This window comes from Larus michahellis, chromosome 9 (assembly GCF_964199755.1).
Source record: "Larus michahellis chromosome 9, bLarMic1.1, whole genome shotgun sequence".
NCBI lineage: Eukaryota > Metazoa > Chordata > Aves > Charadriiformes > Laridae > Larus > Larus michahellis.
The window spans coordinates 21,490,922-21,504,031 of NC_133904.1; the positions used below are offsets into that span (position 1 = coordinate 21,490,922).

Consider the following 13,110-nt stretch of genomic DNA (forward strand, 5'->3'; position numbering starts at 1 on the left):
GCCACAGCGCTTGCCATGGTGAGGGCGCTGCGGCGGGGGCCGGTGCCATGGCGGCGGGGCCGTGCGGCCGGGCAGGCGGGATTCACCAAAACACGGCTTTTTCTTCTTAAAAACTGTAGAGGTTTATTTGCGAAAGCACGAAAAAAGCCTGGCGCACTGCCCGACCGGCGCTCCAGAAGCCTCGCTCAGCACATGCGGGAAAATCACCTCAGACGACGCGGAATCTGCCCGCGCAGGGGCTTCTTCTGGACTCCCATCGGTGAAGCCCCAAGCGGCCCGAGGCAGAAACCTCGCTTCTCCCCAGGTGCTCTGGGGACTTTACTCAGCACGAGCCCCAGCTTCGTCCTGTGCCCTGGGCGCCCATCGGTGACCTCCACAGAGAAAAGCCTGTTGGTCGAGAGGTTTTGGCCGGGATGTGGCCGAGACACCACAGAAGGTGCCTGACCTCGAAGAGGGTGTGAAACCAAAGGACGTGTCGCACGTGTTTGTTCTGCTGCAGCTGCTGACTTAGGCAGAAGACAGCAAAAAGTGGAACTTCTGGACCGCCCAGGACATGAAGTTAATCAGTGAAGCTGTTAACTACTCATTCATACTGCTCAGAGAAGAACACAGACAAATATTCCCACATTGCTGACTGTGCGGCCACACAAATCTGGTATCGGCCTCCCCGATAGACAACGTCCACAGCCTTCCCCCCGCCCAGAAGGCAGGTCACGTCGTCACAGAAAGAGATCAGGTTGGTTAAGCAGGACCTCCCTTTCCTAAACCCATGCTGGCTGGCCCTGATCCCTTGAGTTTTACTTCCCAAGAAGTGGAAAATATGACTTTGTTGATAGAAGCACAGTTTATATGCATTACAGAAAAACGTCCTCACAGCCATTTAAAAAACAATACAAGGAAAAACTTAACTTTATTTAGCTTTATCTATAAAACAACGAGTTAAAAAGTTGCTATGACATTGAGAACATGATGCCAGAGATAATTATAAAACAGCAATGAATGCTAAAAAAAACATTAACATCACAAATACTAAGAACAGTCCCAGTCCTGGGGAGCCAGCTGTGCACAGTGTTCTTCCTCCAAGGAGTCCACCACCTTTCAAAAACAAAAAAAAAACACAAAACAAAAAAACAAACCACAACCAAACAAAAAATAAGTTCAAAGGCATCGGGAAACAACCCCCCATTTTAAACATTTCCAACTTACTGGGAAGTAATTTACAGAAAGTAATTACAGAGGGAAAAAAATGGTCAGTGCTGATACGTTTTCTACAATCACACAATAGAGCACAAATGGGGAAAAAGCACTTCTCTTTACACCTACTCAGTTTTTAAAATCACGTCTACATTACCAGCCTTCAAAGTGCAAGCTACATATCTGCTGAATTAACTGAAGGCATAACAGGTGAGACGTAAGTTAAAATACCGCCACCAGTAGTTATACAACTAACCACGGATGCCAGTAGCCTACTTCAAACCCTGACCAACTTGGTGTTTTACTCCCTCCTGTGTGTTACCAGCCAAACACATATTCCATTGTTTAAAATGCCATACTTTCACCTTTCCTAGGAGATTCTCCGTCCAAAAACACCTAGAAGGCAGCGGGAAAGAGGAAGAGAGAAAACAGAATCAGCGATCACACAGTTAATTCTTTTTAAAATACACAGGGTTTTTTTCTTTTCCAAAGCGTTACTAGATTTTGACAAAATAGGTTTGAAAGATTTTCAAAACCTCTGGAATCACGTCAAGTCCTCAATCGCTTTATTTGATTCCTACTATCATCATTATTATCGTCATCACTACTGCTATTGTTATTATTATTTTTGAGACTGAACAGAGAGAGTTTGTACTTGAAACACATCTTGAAAGAAATGACAGGAGGAAAAGGTGAAGGCTAAGCTCACATTGAAGTGAACGTGCGTACAGCCTCATACAACTAAGAGGAGACAGCACACAGAAACACACGCTTCTGTTCCCCTTAACTTACCTGGTAGTCACTAGCGAAGGCTTTATATGGTGGTACGAGAGGTCTCATTGTGGGGAACCTTGTCGTATAATTTGCAGGCTGTACTGGTGTGCTGGCCACGGATTTTGTAGGTGGAGTGAAAACTGAAGACATCGGGGACGCAGAGCTTCTTGCAAAGTTTTCCATCACAGTCTTAAAAAGAGGCATGACATAATGTAAACAGATACTAAAAAGCTGTATTTCAACCCTTATTATCTAGAACTATTATCTAGGATCATTTGATAACGTATCTTCGCATCTCAAAGTCAGCAAAGACCACGGGTACATTGCCTGTCAGTACAGAGCACCACCAAGCATTTCCCCCACCGCAAGCATTGATACGTTGCATTATGCCATTGCGAAGCAGTGGAAGCTTGAAATCTCTTCCCTGCACGTACTCAGTGGCAGCCAAGTTTGAAAGAGTCGAGAGAAAATAGAAAAATTGTCAGACTTGCAGCAAGCCTCAAGCAGTATCTTTTTCTCAGGCCCAGCTGAACATACGTGGCACAACCACCTCTTTCTAAATACTTCTCAAAATCTTTGACCCGATCCCTACAGGAGCGACTCCAATCCTTTACCAACTTGCAGCTCTTGGCTCAGATTCAGTTTGCCACGGAGTTTCACTCAGTCCCCTTACCAAACGCTAGAAAGCGGTCAGAAGGCTCCGTTTCTGTAAGCTGGTGTTTAGAAGGGAATGCACGTCAAACGGAAGAGGCAGCGAGTGACTTGATGGGAACCACGAGTTCCCCAAGAGCCCAGAGGAAACAAGGTGGGAAATGACAACCAGCCTGGGGAGACCCAATTTGCCACATTTCAACTCAGCGGAGCAGAGCCTTCAACCAGCCTCAAGACAACAGGAATCCAGCAGCACATCTGGCAGGAGGTGGCTATCCAAAACACAGGATAGGAGTAGTCTCCAGTGGGGGCGGCAGCTCGCTCTGCTCAACACAGGGGGCACTGAGCCGGGCAACTAACTGCTCCTTTTAAATCAGAAGCCCAAGCACTCCTGTCAAAGCCATGCTATCTAGTTGCCAATTGCAAGGACGAGCTTTACAGACTAACGCCAAACCCACAAACGCATTGGTCTCCAGAATTCTCCCTTGCCTCCAAAAATACAGGTTAAGGATTATGGGCTTATTCATTGGTATTTGAAAGTGGACACACCGTGCACAAGAGACAGAAAATTCAAAGCAACAAAGACCAGAGACCTGACAATTACGTGTCTTGGATCGTTGCTTCTCGAGTTTCAGCTTTTGGGCAATTCAGTCATTGATACAAACTGGACGCCAAAACTGCAAAGAAGGTAAGAAGAGACCAGAAGCCCTACCAGAAGCCCGCACCTGTACGGTAACCAATGCAAAGGGTTGCAGGAATTCATGGGCAGAGCACTGTCGACGCCTAAAAACTAACAGCCCGTGATCAAATTAGCTTGAAATACAGCCAGCCCCACTCCAGCCACTATTGAAAAGAAAGGAACATGGTTTGGTGGGGGCAGGGTGACTTCCAAGCAGCACAGAACTTTCCAATCGTGAACCTTCTCGGCAGGAAATTTTGCCAAACGCTTATGTAAGGTAGGAGAGACTCTGCCCACAGAAGTTACGTTCCTAGGCTTTGCAATTCAAAACGGAAAAAATAGAAGACGTCGGGACAAATAAAGAGGAAGCCCAAAACCACAGTGCCTTCTACTTCAATAAAAACAACTGTTAACTTACTTTATCCGTACAGGGCTTGACACCAATCCTGATACATTCACCAAAAATTCTTCCATCTTTGCTTAAGGCTTTCCGGGCTTGAAGCTTAGACTGATAGCAAATATGCATCCAGTTTCCTGTGTCGGACACCTAGGTGAGATTAAGGGACAACTGTGACGCTCAGCCTTTTAAAGAACGAGCCAGAAGCTTTTCAGAAATTGATCTCAAGCTAAGACATACCACATGCTTTAATATGTTTCCATACTGAGCAAATCGTAGAAGAAGATAGGAAGCTGATGCTTGAGGAAATCTGAAACATGGGAGAAAATATGCAAAAAATTACAATGAGTAGTTTATGGAGTCTGGTGCTACAACAGAACCCTATGAAGGGTTTTCAGAAATCCAAAAGAGCCAAGGGCGTTCGTGCCATTTCAGAAGCAGCGACTTGAGGAATATTCTCAGCTAGGCTCTTTTACTTCACCACACCTCGATGGTTAGAAGGCTGCCTTTCTAACTTGAAAAAAAAAATAACAGGCAGCTTAAGTTCAGGTGCTTCACTAACATCGGTGCAGTTACTGGCTTTAACCACAGCTGTATTTCCGGCAGAACCTAGGAATGCCAGAAAAGAGCACGTCCAAGTACCTCTTTCCACACGTTGCCGAGATTTCAGCCCTGATTTTTCTAATACTTTGGAAATCCACTTACCCAAATACAGTTACCCATGCGGCATCCCATTGATCCTCTGACCTCTGGGAATCACCTCGAGTATAAAAAGGATCTGGCTGAGCAGGAGAAAGAGTCGTCTTCCTAGGCTGCCCAACGCTTGCAGGACCGAACATACTTGAAGCTGTCAAATTGAAATGGCATTCTTTCACAAATTACTTTTGCCAGACAGACAAGCTTAGGAGCCTACACGGAAAGAATCAAGTCAGTAGCAAGCATTTCATTTGCTTATGGAAGAGCCTGGGGGAGATTCACCTGCAGACACAGACAACCAGCAAATCAACCCGACCTTCACGTCTGCAAGCACGCTAGGAAATTTTATGACTCACACCCTAACTTTCCCCTTCAGCCCTGGACACCAGCAGCTGAACACAGACCCCAAACAGGAACAAGGCAGCACAATTAAGCTTAGCAAGAAGCCACAGGTTCATACAGAAGATAGGAAACTTTATGAAGATGGAAGAAGACCCATCCGTCTCAGTGGCTTCACTCAAGTACAACCACCTCTGTGCTCAGTTCAACAACACATTTTGAAGAAGGCGTAAGTAAAGTTGATTGCAATTCAGTCGCTCTCAGAGTGGAAAAGTATTTCACATCCACGTACCTTTTGCAAAGCTAGTAAAGAAAGATGCCACTCCTTCATAAATTAGCAAGGAGCTGATGCAGCAATGATTTTTGTCTATTGAGGAAAGCAGTAAGGGAGCCGATTATCTGTTTTGACAGGACATCTACCTGATCCAGGAGTTGATGGCACGCTTCCAACCAATGGGCTCTGTGTTACAGAAAAGCTGGCCTGCATTAAAACACAGAAAGCGTAACAAATCATTCTTACAGGTACACTTCTCGGATCAGCAGAGATCATTTCCAGGGAACTTAAGCACCAGACAAGAAGAGTAACTGTTTGCCTTAAGTTACTCCTGGCTTTTAAGACTAAGAACAGACGTTTCCACGTAGACTTAATACAAGACGACTAAAAGTTGTTCATGAAAAGTTATGTGACAATGTTTTTACATTCTGACATAGAGTCTAGCAGAGAGTCTGGACATCCAGGAGCCTCAACTCTTACGTTCTGGAATTTCCAGCTGATTACTCAGCCTTACAAGGTCTACAAGAAGAAAGCTTAGTTAGGCTTAGGGTGAGCTTTAGGTAACAGGATCTGAAAAAACCCTTACCTAACACCAATCCCGTATGCTTTGGGAAACCAAGTAGCTTTAGGTACTGACGCTCAGAAACTTATAGGTTAACTTCTTCAAAACAGGCATCTCACTGTTGCTGGAGTAGAGCAACTCACGCATTCACCTGCCTCCCGACGGAAAGGATGCCAGGATCACAAGTCACCAGCATCCGATTTTCACTGTCTAAAAGGCTTAGAAATCATGAGAGCATCACCCCCACTTGTAAGCCTCCGCACTCGCTTCCTTTTCCTCTCAACGACTGAGCGCAACTGCACTGAAGGAGTTATTTCTTTTTAACATAGAAGGATTTCAACATCCCAAACTATTTCAGTACATTTTTAGCCCGAACCATGGCATTTGGTAGGTACAAGATCAAACAAACTGGAGCACCAGGAGGCCTAGCGACATGCCTTCTGATAGCTGCTCATTTTTATTGGGGCTTTTTTAAATATCCTGTCCTTTAGGACAGTCGGGTTCCCTCCTTCCCAGAGAACTCAAACTTGCAGAATAAACTTTTCAGAAGGCAACACGCACACAAAAGACTGCTCATTCAGTGAGGCCTTCTCCTTGTATCAACAGAATCATGTTCACCAAAAAAGAACCAACTATCACTTGACTGCTCAGTTGAAGGAGGTAGCGGCGCTTATTGTTAGAATGACCTTCTAGAAATTTTACTGTTACTCTTTCAAAATCAACCCCACCTCCCGGCCCAAAGTTTGGTGAGATATCGCTCTCAGCGCAAAATTCCTCCTAGTTCAGGAAATGCCTCTAGTGCCCACAAAAAGAAAAGATAACACATATTTGGACCCTTCTGGCAATCAGCAGCCCAATACATTTACCGGACGGTGAAAAGCTGCAACAAGACTGCATTTGTCATGGACAAAGCATAGCAGAGGCAGGATTTGCATTTGTCATTCTCTACAGTACCCAAACTCAAACCCAGTAGGAGACAGCTCCACCACTGCAGCTCGCGTTTGGGCCGCACAGGAACAGGCTCACCAAGCAACCAGACTACGCGACAGCATGAGCCGAAGAACCCACCAGGCATTCTGCTACGGCAGTTGATACAACTCAGTTAAAAGAATTCACTGAAGCAGGAAACTACCTCACATCTTCCCCTACGAGCAGGCTGGTGTCTAAGCCACTTACTGGTATTCTTGAGCCTAGAGGTGTTGATCCAAGTCGCGGTCTAAAGAATTCGTCACGCAGGCTTCTGACTGGTGGAGCACCACTTCTATCTTTACCCTTAGGGACTTCTGGTAGTGAGGACGATAACCCTGCAATCAAAAGGAACAAATGAAGAGCCTGAGAAGTCTTGGAATTTTACTCTGCTGCTACTTGTTCTTGAAAGTTCAACAGGAATTTTGGCCAGGGAAGGCTGTTGATTCTTTCACTGGAGGCCTGCAAAACCATCTGGCCTACCAAACTCTTCAGGTTGGATTGTTCTATGTAAATATCGCACAGGTGTCACAACCTGCTTCCTTACACACGTATCAAGAATTAAACTGACTGAAAGACCTTGGCATATCTCTGAACATTTTGTATGTTTACCCCAAGGGGAAAAAAAAAAACAACAACCAACCAGAGAAACAAAAAACCCCAGAGACATCCAAGAACTGTTACAGTGTATTCTACAAAGCACTCTCCTCCCAGCAAGGTTTCCAGTTCCAGTGACATACTTAACCACCCCTTCTGGGAGGCCTGTGTTACCGTCTTCCTGGTTCCCTCTTGCCTCGAGTTGACACCCTGAGGCTGTAGTAAACCCTTTTAAAAACTACCAGGTGAAATTCACATGACTATTTTCAATTTCATGAATATTTCCCTCAGCGGCTTGTATTGGAGGCACCGGGGGGTGGCAGGGCAGACAAGATCGTCAAGCAGGAGAGCAGGAGACCACCAACCCTAGACTATCTCAAGTTGGAAGGGACCCATAGGGATCACGGAGTCCAATTCTGCTTGAAATTGAAAGACAGGAGTATCGACAATTATCTTGACCAAATTTTGACTTTCAGGACAAGTTTTCAGCACGCAACCAACTCTGACCTGCAAGTAGTGCCCAAAATTCCCACACGCTGACTGTGCGGCCGCGTAAATCTGGTACGGGCCGACCCACTGAATCGGGTAAAGCGCCCGTGAGGAACTCGGGCAGAAACCGAGCCTCGTCTCCTGCCTTGGGTGAGGCCGGGGCGCCGGGAGCCATCGCCTCGTCTGCTGCGCTAACTCCAACAGCCTCTAAAACGCGGCCAGCGGAGCGCGGGCAGCGCCGGGGGGAAGAGCCGGGCGACCTCGGCCGGGCAACCGCCACCCCCGAGGCGCCTCGCGCCGCCCAACGGCTCCGCGCGAGCCCAACGGCCGGCGGGAGCAGCGCGCGCGGGGCCCGGCGGCGCGGGGCAGAGGCGCAGGGGGCGCGGGGCCGGGAAGGGGCGGCGGCCCCGCGGCCAAGACGGCCGGGCCGGGCCGGGCCGGGCCGGGGGAAGCCTGTGCTGGGCCCGGAGGCGTCTGCACGGCCAAGGGCTTTCCCCGAGAAACAGACGGGGCTGCGCTGGCAGACCGCGTTCGGGTGTCGGGCCGGGGGGAGCCGCTCCTGCGGGCCGGGAGCCGACGAGCGAGGGGCGACCGGCGCTCCAGAAGCCTCGCTCAGCACACGCGGGAAAATCACCTCAGAAACCTCGGGATGATTTTTGTCTATTGAGGAAAGCAGTAACAAAGTCGATTATCTAGTTTCACAGGACATCTACCTGTTCCAGGAGGTGATGGCATACAGAAATGCAGAAGTCCAGAGCTCCCCGTCAAAATACCAGGGGAAAAGAGCCCATTACATTCAGTTGCCTCTCCTTTTAAACACGTGCAACAAATACCTAACTGCTTCAGTGCGCCTCGCCAAATGTACGCCACAGCTAATTAGCAGTGGCAGTTTTAAACGCTGCCAGTCAGTTTGTAAATGACACAGTTTCAGCTTTTTTTTAAAAAAGTTTCATTTAGCATAGAAAAATCAGCGAGATAAGAGATCCCTCCCAATGGTTTTACTCTCCAAGGTCGGGGGTGGGGGGGAGGAAATCAAATCCCCGGGGCTGCAATCCATAGGAACAGGGTTCTATGATATCTCCACTGTTACAACCGAGAGCACAAAGGCCGGCAAAGAAGTGCAAAGAGAGCGCCAAGTCTCGTTGCTCACGACTTCTATGGCCCAGTGCTTCATCTCTGAGGGCCCGCTCTGACGGGAGCTTCATAAAAAGGCAAGTGCCTTCAGTGAGAAACGGTTCTATTTTGGAAAATCTCTTTCCAACCAACATCAAAATGACACACCTTATGTTACGGACAAAGGACACCATGGAAGCAACCACTCGGCAAAACCACAGCAGGACTCACCCTCACTAGTTACGAGGCTGCTGATGCTTCGTGGAAAAGCAATTGGACCTCGATTGCTTTAGGACAGATGCCAGTATCTCAGTAAGGTTTCTCGAGTCCTGCTATAAGGTATCCTAAACACTGACTGAAAAGCATAAAGCTTTTATCAGGAACACAGAGCCTGCTTCTCCTGAACATCTGAAATCTCACAAACAGTTTCTTCCCCCTTTTAGTCCACAATTATTTTCACAGCATCACTTAAGAGCAAGCACACAGAAAGAGAAGACGACTGTGCTTTCAGGAAGAGAAAGCAAATGCAGGGAAGTACGCCTTGCATGGGCCTAACGTGCGCCAGAACAGACCTTATATTATTTGTACTGTTTTGTTAAAATATTTCATACAAAAACTATAGAAGGAGAGCTGACGAAGCCCTCGTGTTAACTTCAAAGTCCACACTACCAGGACTTTCGGAAGAAAGCAGACACCCATCGCAGACGTACCTCGTACTCACAGAGCACTCCGGATCCTTTCCATCGGTCCTGCGCTGTCACCGCACAACAAAAGGGCAACCACGGAGAAACGCTGGCAGTTGACATTCTGCCGAGAGAGGAAAAAAAACCTTTAGCCCAAAGCTGGGTAGCAGTCCAAGGCCTCCTTCTTCCGTGGGGGTTTGCAGAGGCTGCAGCCGAGTGGAGGAAAAAGCATTGGGCACCATCTCTGGCACAGTAATTGATACCGGCCACTAGAGCTTGGCATTTTTTTGACTCGCTGGCAGCTTTACTTCCCCCAGAGCCACTTTCCCCAGCACACGCAGCTGACAGGCACAGACGCCTACGGACATTTTCTCGAGCCAAGCAGAGCCTAGGTCTCCTCACCCTATACGTCCTGAGCTGAATATTTTTCTTAAAGGGTGCAGCAACCACGTGTCCTTCCAAACTGCCTCCTTGCAACAAAGCAGCTGTTTTTCCCAGGCCGTTTCTCCAGACGGCCACGATCTTTTCAAACTGCCCTTGCGCCACCAAACCCGCGCAGGCTCCCTCCCAGCTTTTGGCTGCCCTTGGCTTTACCGGGCACACGCTCTATTCCCTCGCCCAACAGCAAAAGCAGGGCACGCTCTCAGACCAGAGCGCAACCCTGCGGGTGCCCGCGCACGCCCGGCTGCTTTGGCGAGGAGCCCCCGAGCGTCCCCGACAGCGCAGGCTGCACGCCCAAGCTCAGCTTCACCCGCACCCCTTTCAGAGGATGCGCAACTTGCCATTCGCTTCCTGACATGGCTGCTCTTCCTTCAGAAATTCCACTTGGAGCCAACATTTTCACAACGGGTTCAAGCAGTTACCTTCCTGCAATTACCAGCACTTTTACACAGACAAGTCACTTAACTGCTCTTCTAAAATTACCCGACTGAAAGTCACAGCCCTGAAAGAGGAGGGAAAAAGACAAGGAGAGCTCAGGCAGCAGCAGAGCTCTGCAGGCTGCCACCTGCAGTCAACATCGCACTCTCTTTTTGAAAGCACACACACACACACACACACACACACGCCCCCCCAAAAACTCACATCCCCACAAAACAAACAAACAAAAACCCCAGGACCTTGTGTCTTCCCCTCTCTCAGCAGACTGTCTCCTCAGAGCGTGACGTGCAGACCATCTGTACCCCGAGGACATTTGCCCGCAAGCAATATGTGTCCAGAAACGGCCCAGATCTCCACGAGTTGTGTCATTTTGGGGGGTTTCGTTATCATAACTCAATTGCATGGAGGGGCACGTTTGAGAGGAAACTCATTAACTTTTAAACGTAGCCTCTCCTTGGGCAAAAAAACTTGTTGGAGACGGTTGTGGGGAGCGCTGGGGAACTACCGAGGGCCCGGCCCCGCGTCCCTGCGGGGCGGCACCAGCTCGGCCCGGCCGCCGCTCGAGGACCGCCGCTCCGGGTTTCATTGCTCCGGCATCGCCAGCAGCGCACCCCAACCCCTCCCGGCCGAAGGGACCCCGCGGGAAGCCGGGCCCAGCCAGCCCCCTCCGACACCACAGTGACCACGCAGGCTCCCCGTGCCCCCCTCACGTCCCCCCGTCTCGCCTCGGGACCCCGCCGCCCCCTGCCTCACCTTGACGAGGTCCCGATGCTTCACGACGTGCTCGCCGCGGCCCCGGACCGGACCGCGACGACCCGCCCGCCAGGACCCGCTTTCCCCACGGGCCCCTCCGCGCCCGCTTCCACCTGCCCGCCATTTTCCCCACGCCCCCTTCCCTTCCGGCCCGCCGCCGACGGCCCGCCCACGCCGCGCGCCCATTGGCCATCGCCCACTCCGCTCCTAGGCAGCTGGGCTCCAGTGGTCGTCAATCCTCGCCGTCAATCCCCATCCTGCCCCGCCCCGGCGATGCGCTACGGCCAATCGGAGCGCGGCGAAGCGACGCCACCCGACCAATGGGAGCGCGGTGCCCGCGCTTTGATTGGCCCATTCTCCCGCGCATGCGCGCCACAGGGCTTGCCATGGTGAGGGCGCTGCGGCGGGGGCCGGGGCTGGGGCCATGGCGGCGGGGCCGTGCGGCCGGGCAGGCGGGATTCACCAAAACACGGCTTTTTCTTCTTAAAAACTGTAGAGGTTTATTTGCGAAAGCACGAAAAAAGCCTGGCGCACTGCCCGACCGGCGCTCCAGAAGCCTCGCTCAGCACATGGCGGGAAAATCACCTCAGACGACGCGGAATCTGCCCGCGCAGGGGCTTCTTCTGGACTCCCATCGGTGAAGCCCCAAGCGGCCCGAGGCAGAAACCTCGCTTCTCCCCAGGTGCTCTGGGGACTTTACTCAGCACGAGCCCCAGCTTCGTCCTGTGCCCTGGGCGCCCATCGGTGACCTCCACAGAGAAAAGCCTGTTGGTCGAGAGGTTTTGGCCGGGATGTGGCCGAGACACCACAGAAGGTGCCTGACCTCGAAGAGGGTGTGAAACCAAAGGACGTGTCGCACGTGTTTGTTCTGCTGCAGCTGCTGACTTAGGCAGAAGACAGCAAAAAGTGGAACTTCTGGACCGCCCAGGACATGAAGTTAATCAGTGAAGCTGTTAACTACTCATTCATACTGCTCAGAGAAGAACACAGACAAATATTCCCACATGCTGACTGTGCGGCCACACAAATCTGGTATCGGCCTCCCCGCCGAATCGGGTAAACCGCCCGAGAGGAACTCGGGCAGAAACCGAGCCTCATCTGCTGCCTTTGGTGAGGCCGGGGCGCCGGGAGCCATCGCCTCCTCCGCTCTAAAACGCGGCCAGCGGAGCGCGGGCAGCGCCGGGGGGAAGAGCCGGGCAACCTCGGCTGGGCAACAGCCACCTCCGAGGCGCCTCACGCCGCCCAACGGCTCCCTTCAGGTAGCTGTAGAGGGCAATGAGGTCTCCCCTCAGCCTCCTCTTCTCCAAGCTAAACATGCCCAGCTCCCTCAGCCTCTCCTCATATGACCTGGTCTCCAGACCCCTCACCAGCCTGGTAGCTCTCCTCTGGACACGCTCCAGCACTTCAACGTCCCTCTTGTACAGAGGGGCCCAGAACTGAACACAGCACTCGAGGTGAGGCCTCACCAGGGCCCGGTACAGAGGCACCATCGCTTCCCCGCTCCTGCTGGCCACGCTATTCCTGATACGGGCCAGAATGCTGTGGGCCTTCTTGGCCACCTGGGCACACTGCTGGCTCATGTTAAGCTGGCCGTCCACCAGCACCCCCAGGTCCTTTTCTGCCGGGCAGCTTTCCAGCCACTCTTCCCCAAGCCTGAAGCGTTGCTTGGGCTTGCTGTGACCGAAATGCAGGACCCGGCCCTTGGGTGCACTCAATGGCCTCATCCAGATCGTTGATAAAGACATTAAACAAAGCCAGCCCCAAAACTGAGCCCCGAGGGACACCACTGGTGACGGGCCGCCACAAGGCTTTCACCCCATTAATCACAACTCTCTGGGCACGGCCATCCAGCCAGTTTTTAACCCAGCAAAGAGTACGCTTGTCTATGCCATGATTCGCCAGCTTCTCCAGGAGAATGCTGTGGGGGACGGTGACAAAGGCCTTACCAAAGTCCAGACAGACAACGTCCACAGCCTTCCCCGCGCCCAGAAGGCAGGTCACGTCGTCACAGAAAGAGATCAGGTTGGTTAAGCAGGACCTCCCTTTCCTAAACCCATGCTGGCT

General features: G+C 51.0%; 1 protein-coding gene across 5 annotated transcripts; it reads right to left on the reverse strand.

The window, feature by feature from the left end:
- Positions 1-879: 879 nt before the first annotated feature.
- On the reverse strand, positions 880-11,208 carry LOC141748622 (nucleoporin NUP35-like). Of its 5 annotated transcripts, none has more exons than XM_074601010.1 (11): positions 11,047-11,205; positions 10,197-10,281; positions 9,442-9,538; positions 6,743-6,870; positions 5,151-5,211; positions 4,401-4,542; positions 3,936-4,005; positions 3,717-3,845; positions 1,987-2,157; positions 1,560-1,590; positions 880-1,095 (listed from the first exon to the last, which is right to left on the reverse strand). In XM_074601010.1, the coding sequence occupies exons 6-11, from the start codon at positions 4,532-4,534 to the stop codon at positions 983-985; spliced, it is 648 nt and encodes a 215-aa protein (XP_074457111.1). In that variant the 5' UTR covers positions 4,535-4,542; positions 5,151-5,211; positions 6,743-6,870; positions 9,442-9,538; positions 10,197-10,281; positions 11,047-11,205; the 3' UTR covers positions 880-982. The 5 variants fall into 5 exon arrangements, with proteins under 5 accessions (XP_074457111.1, XP_074457110.1, XP_074457108.1 ...); XM_074601009.1 differs by having other exon boundaries at positions 10,197-10,357; positions 11,047-11,193; XM_074601007.1 differs by lacking the exon at positions 10,197-10,281 and having other exon boundaries at positions 11,047-11,208.
- Positions 11,209-13,110: the final 1,902 nt, after the last annotated feature.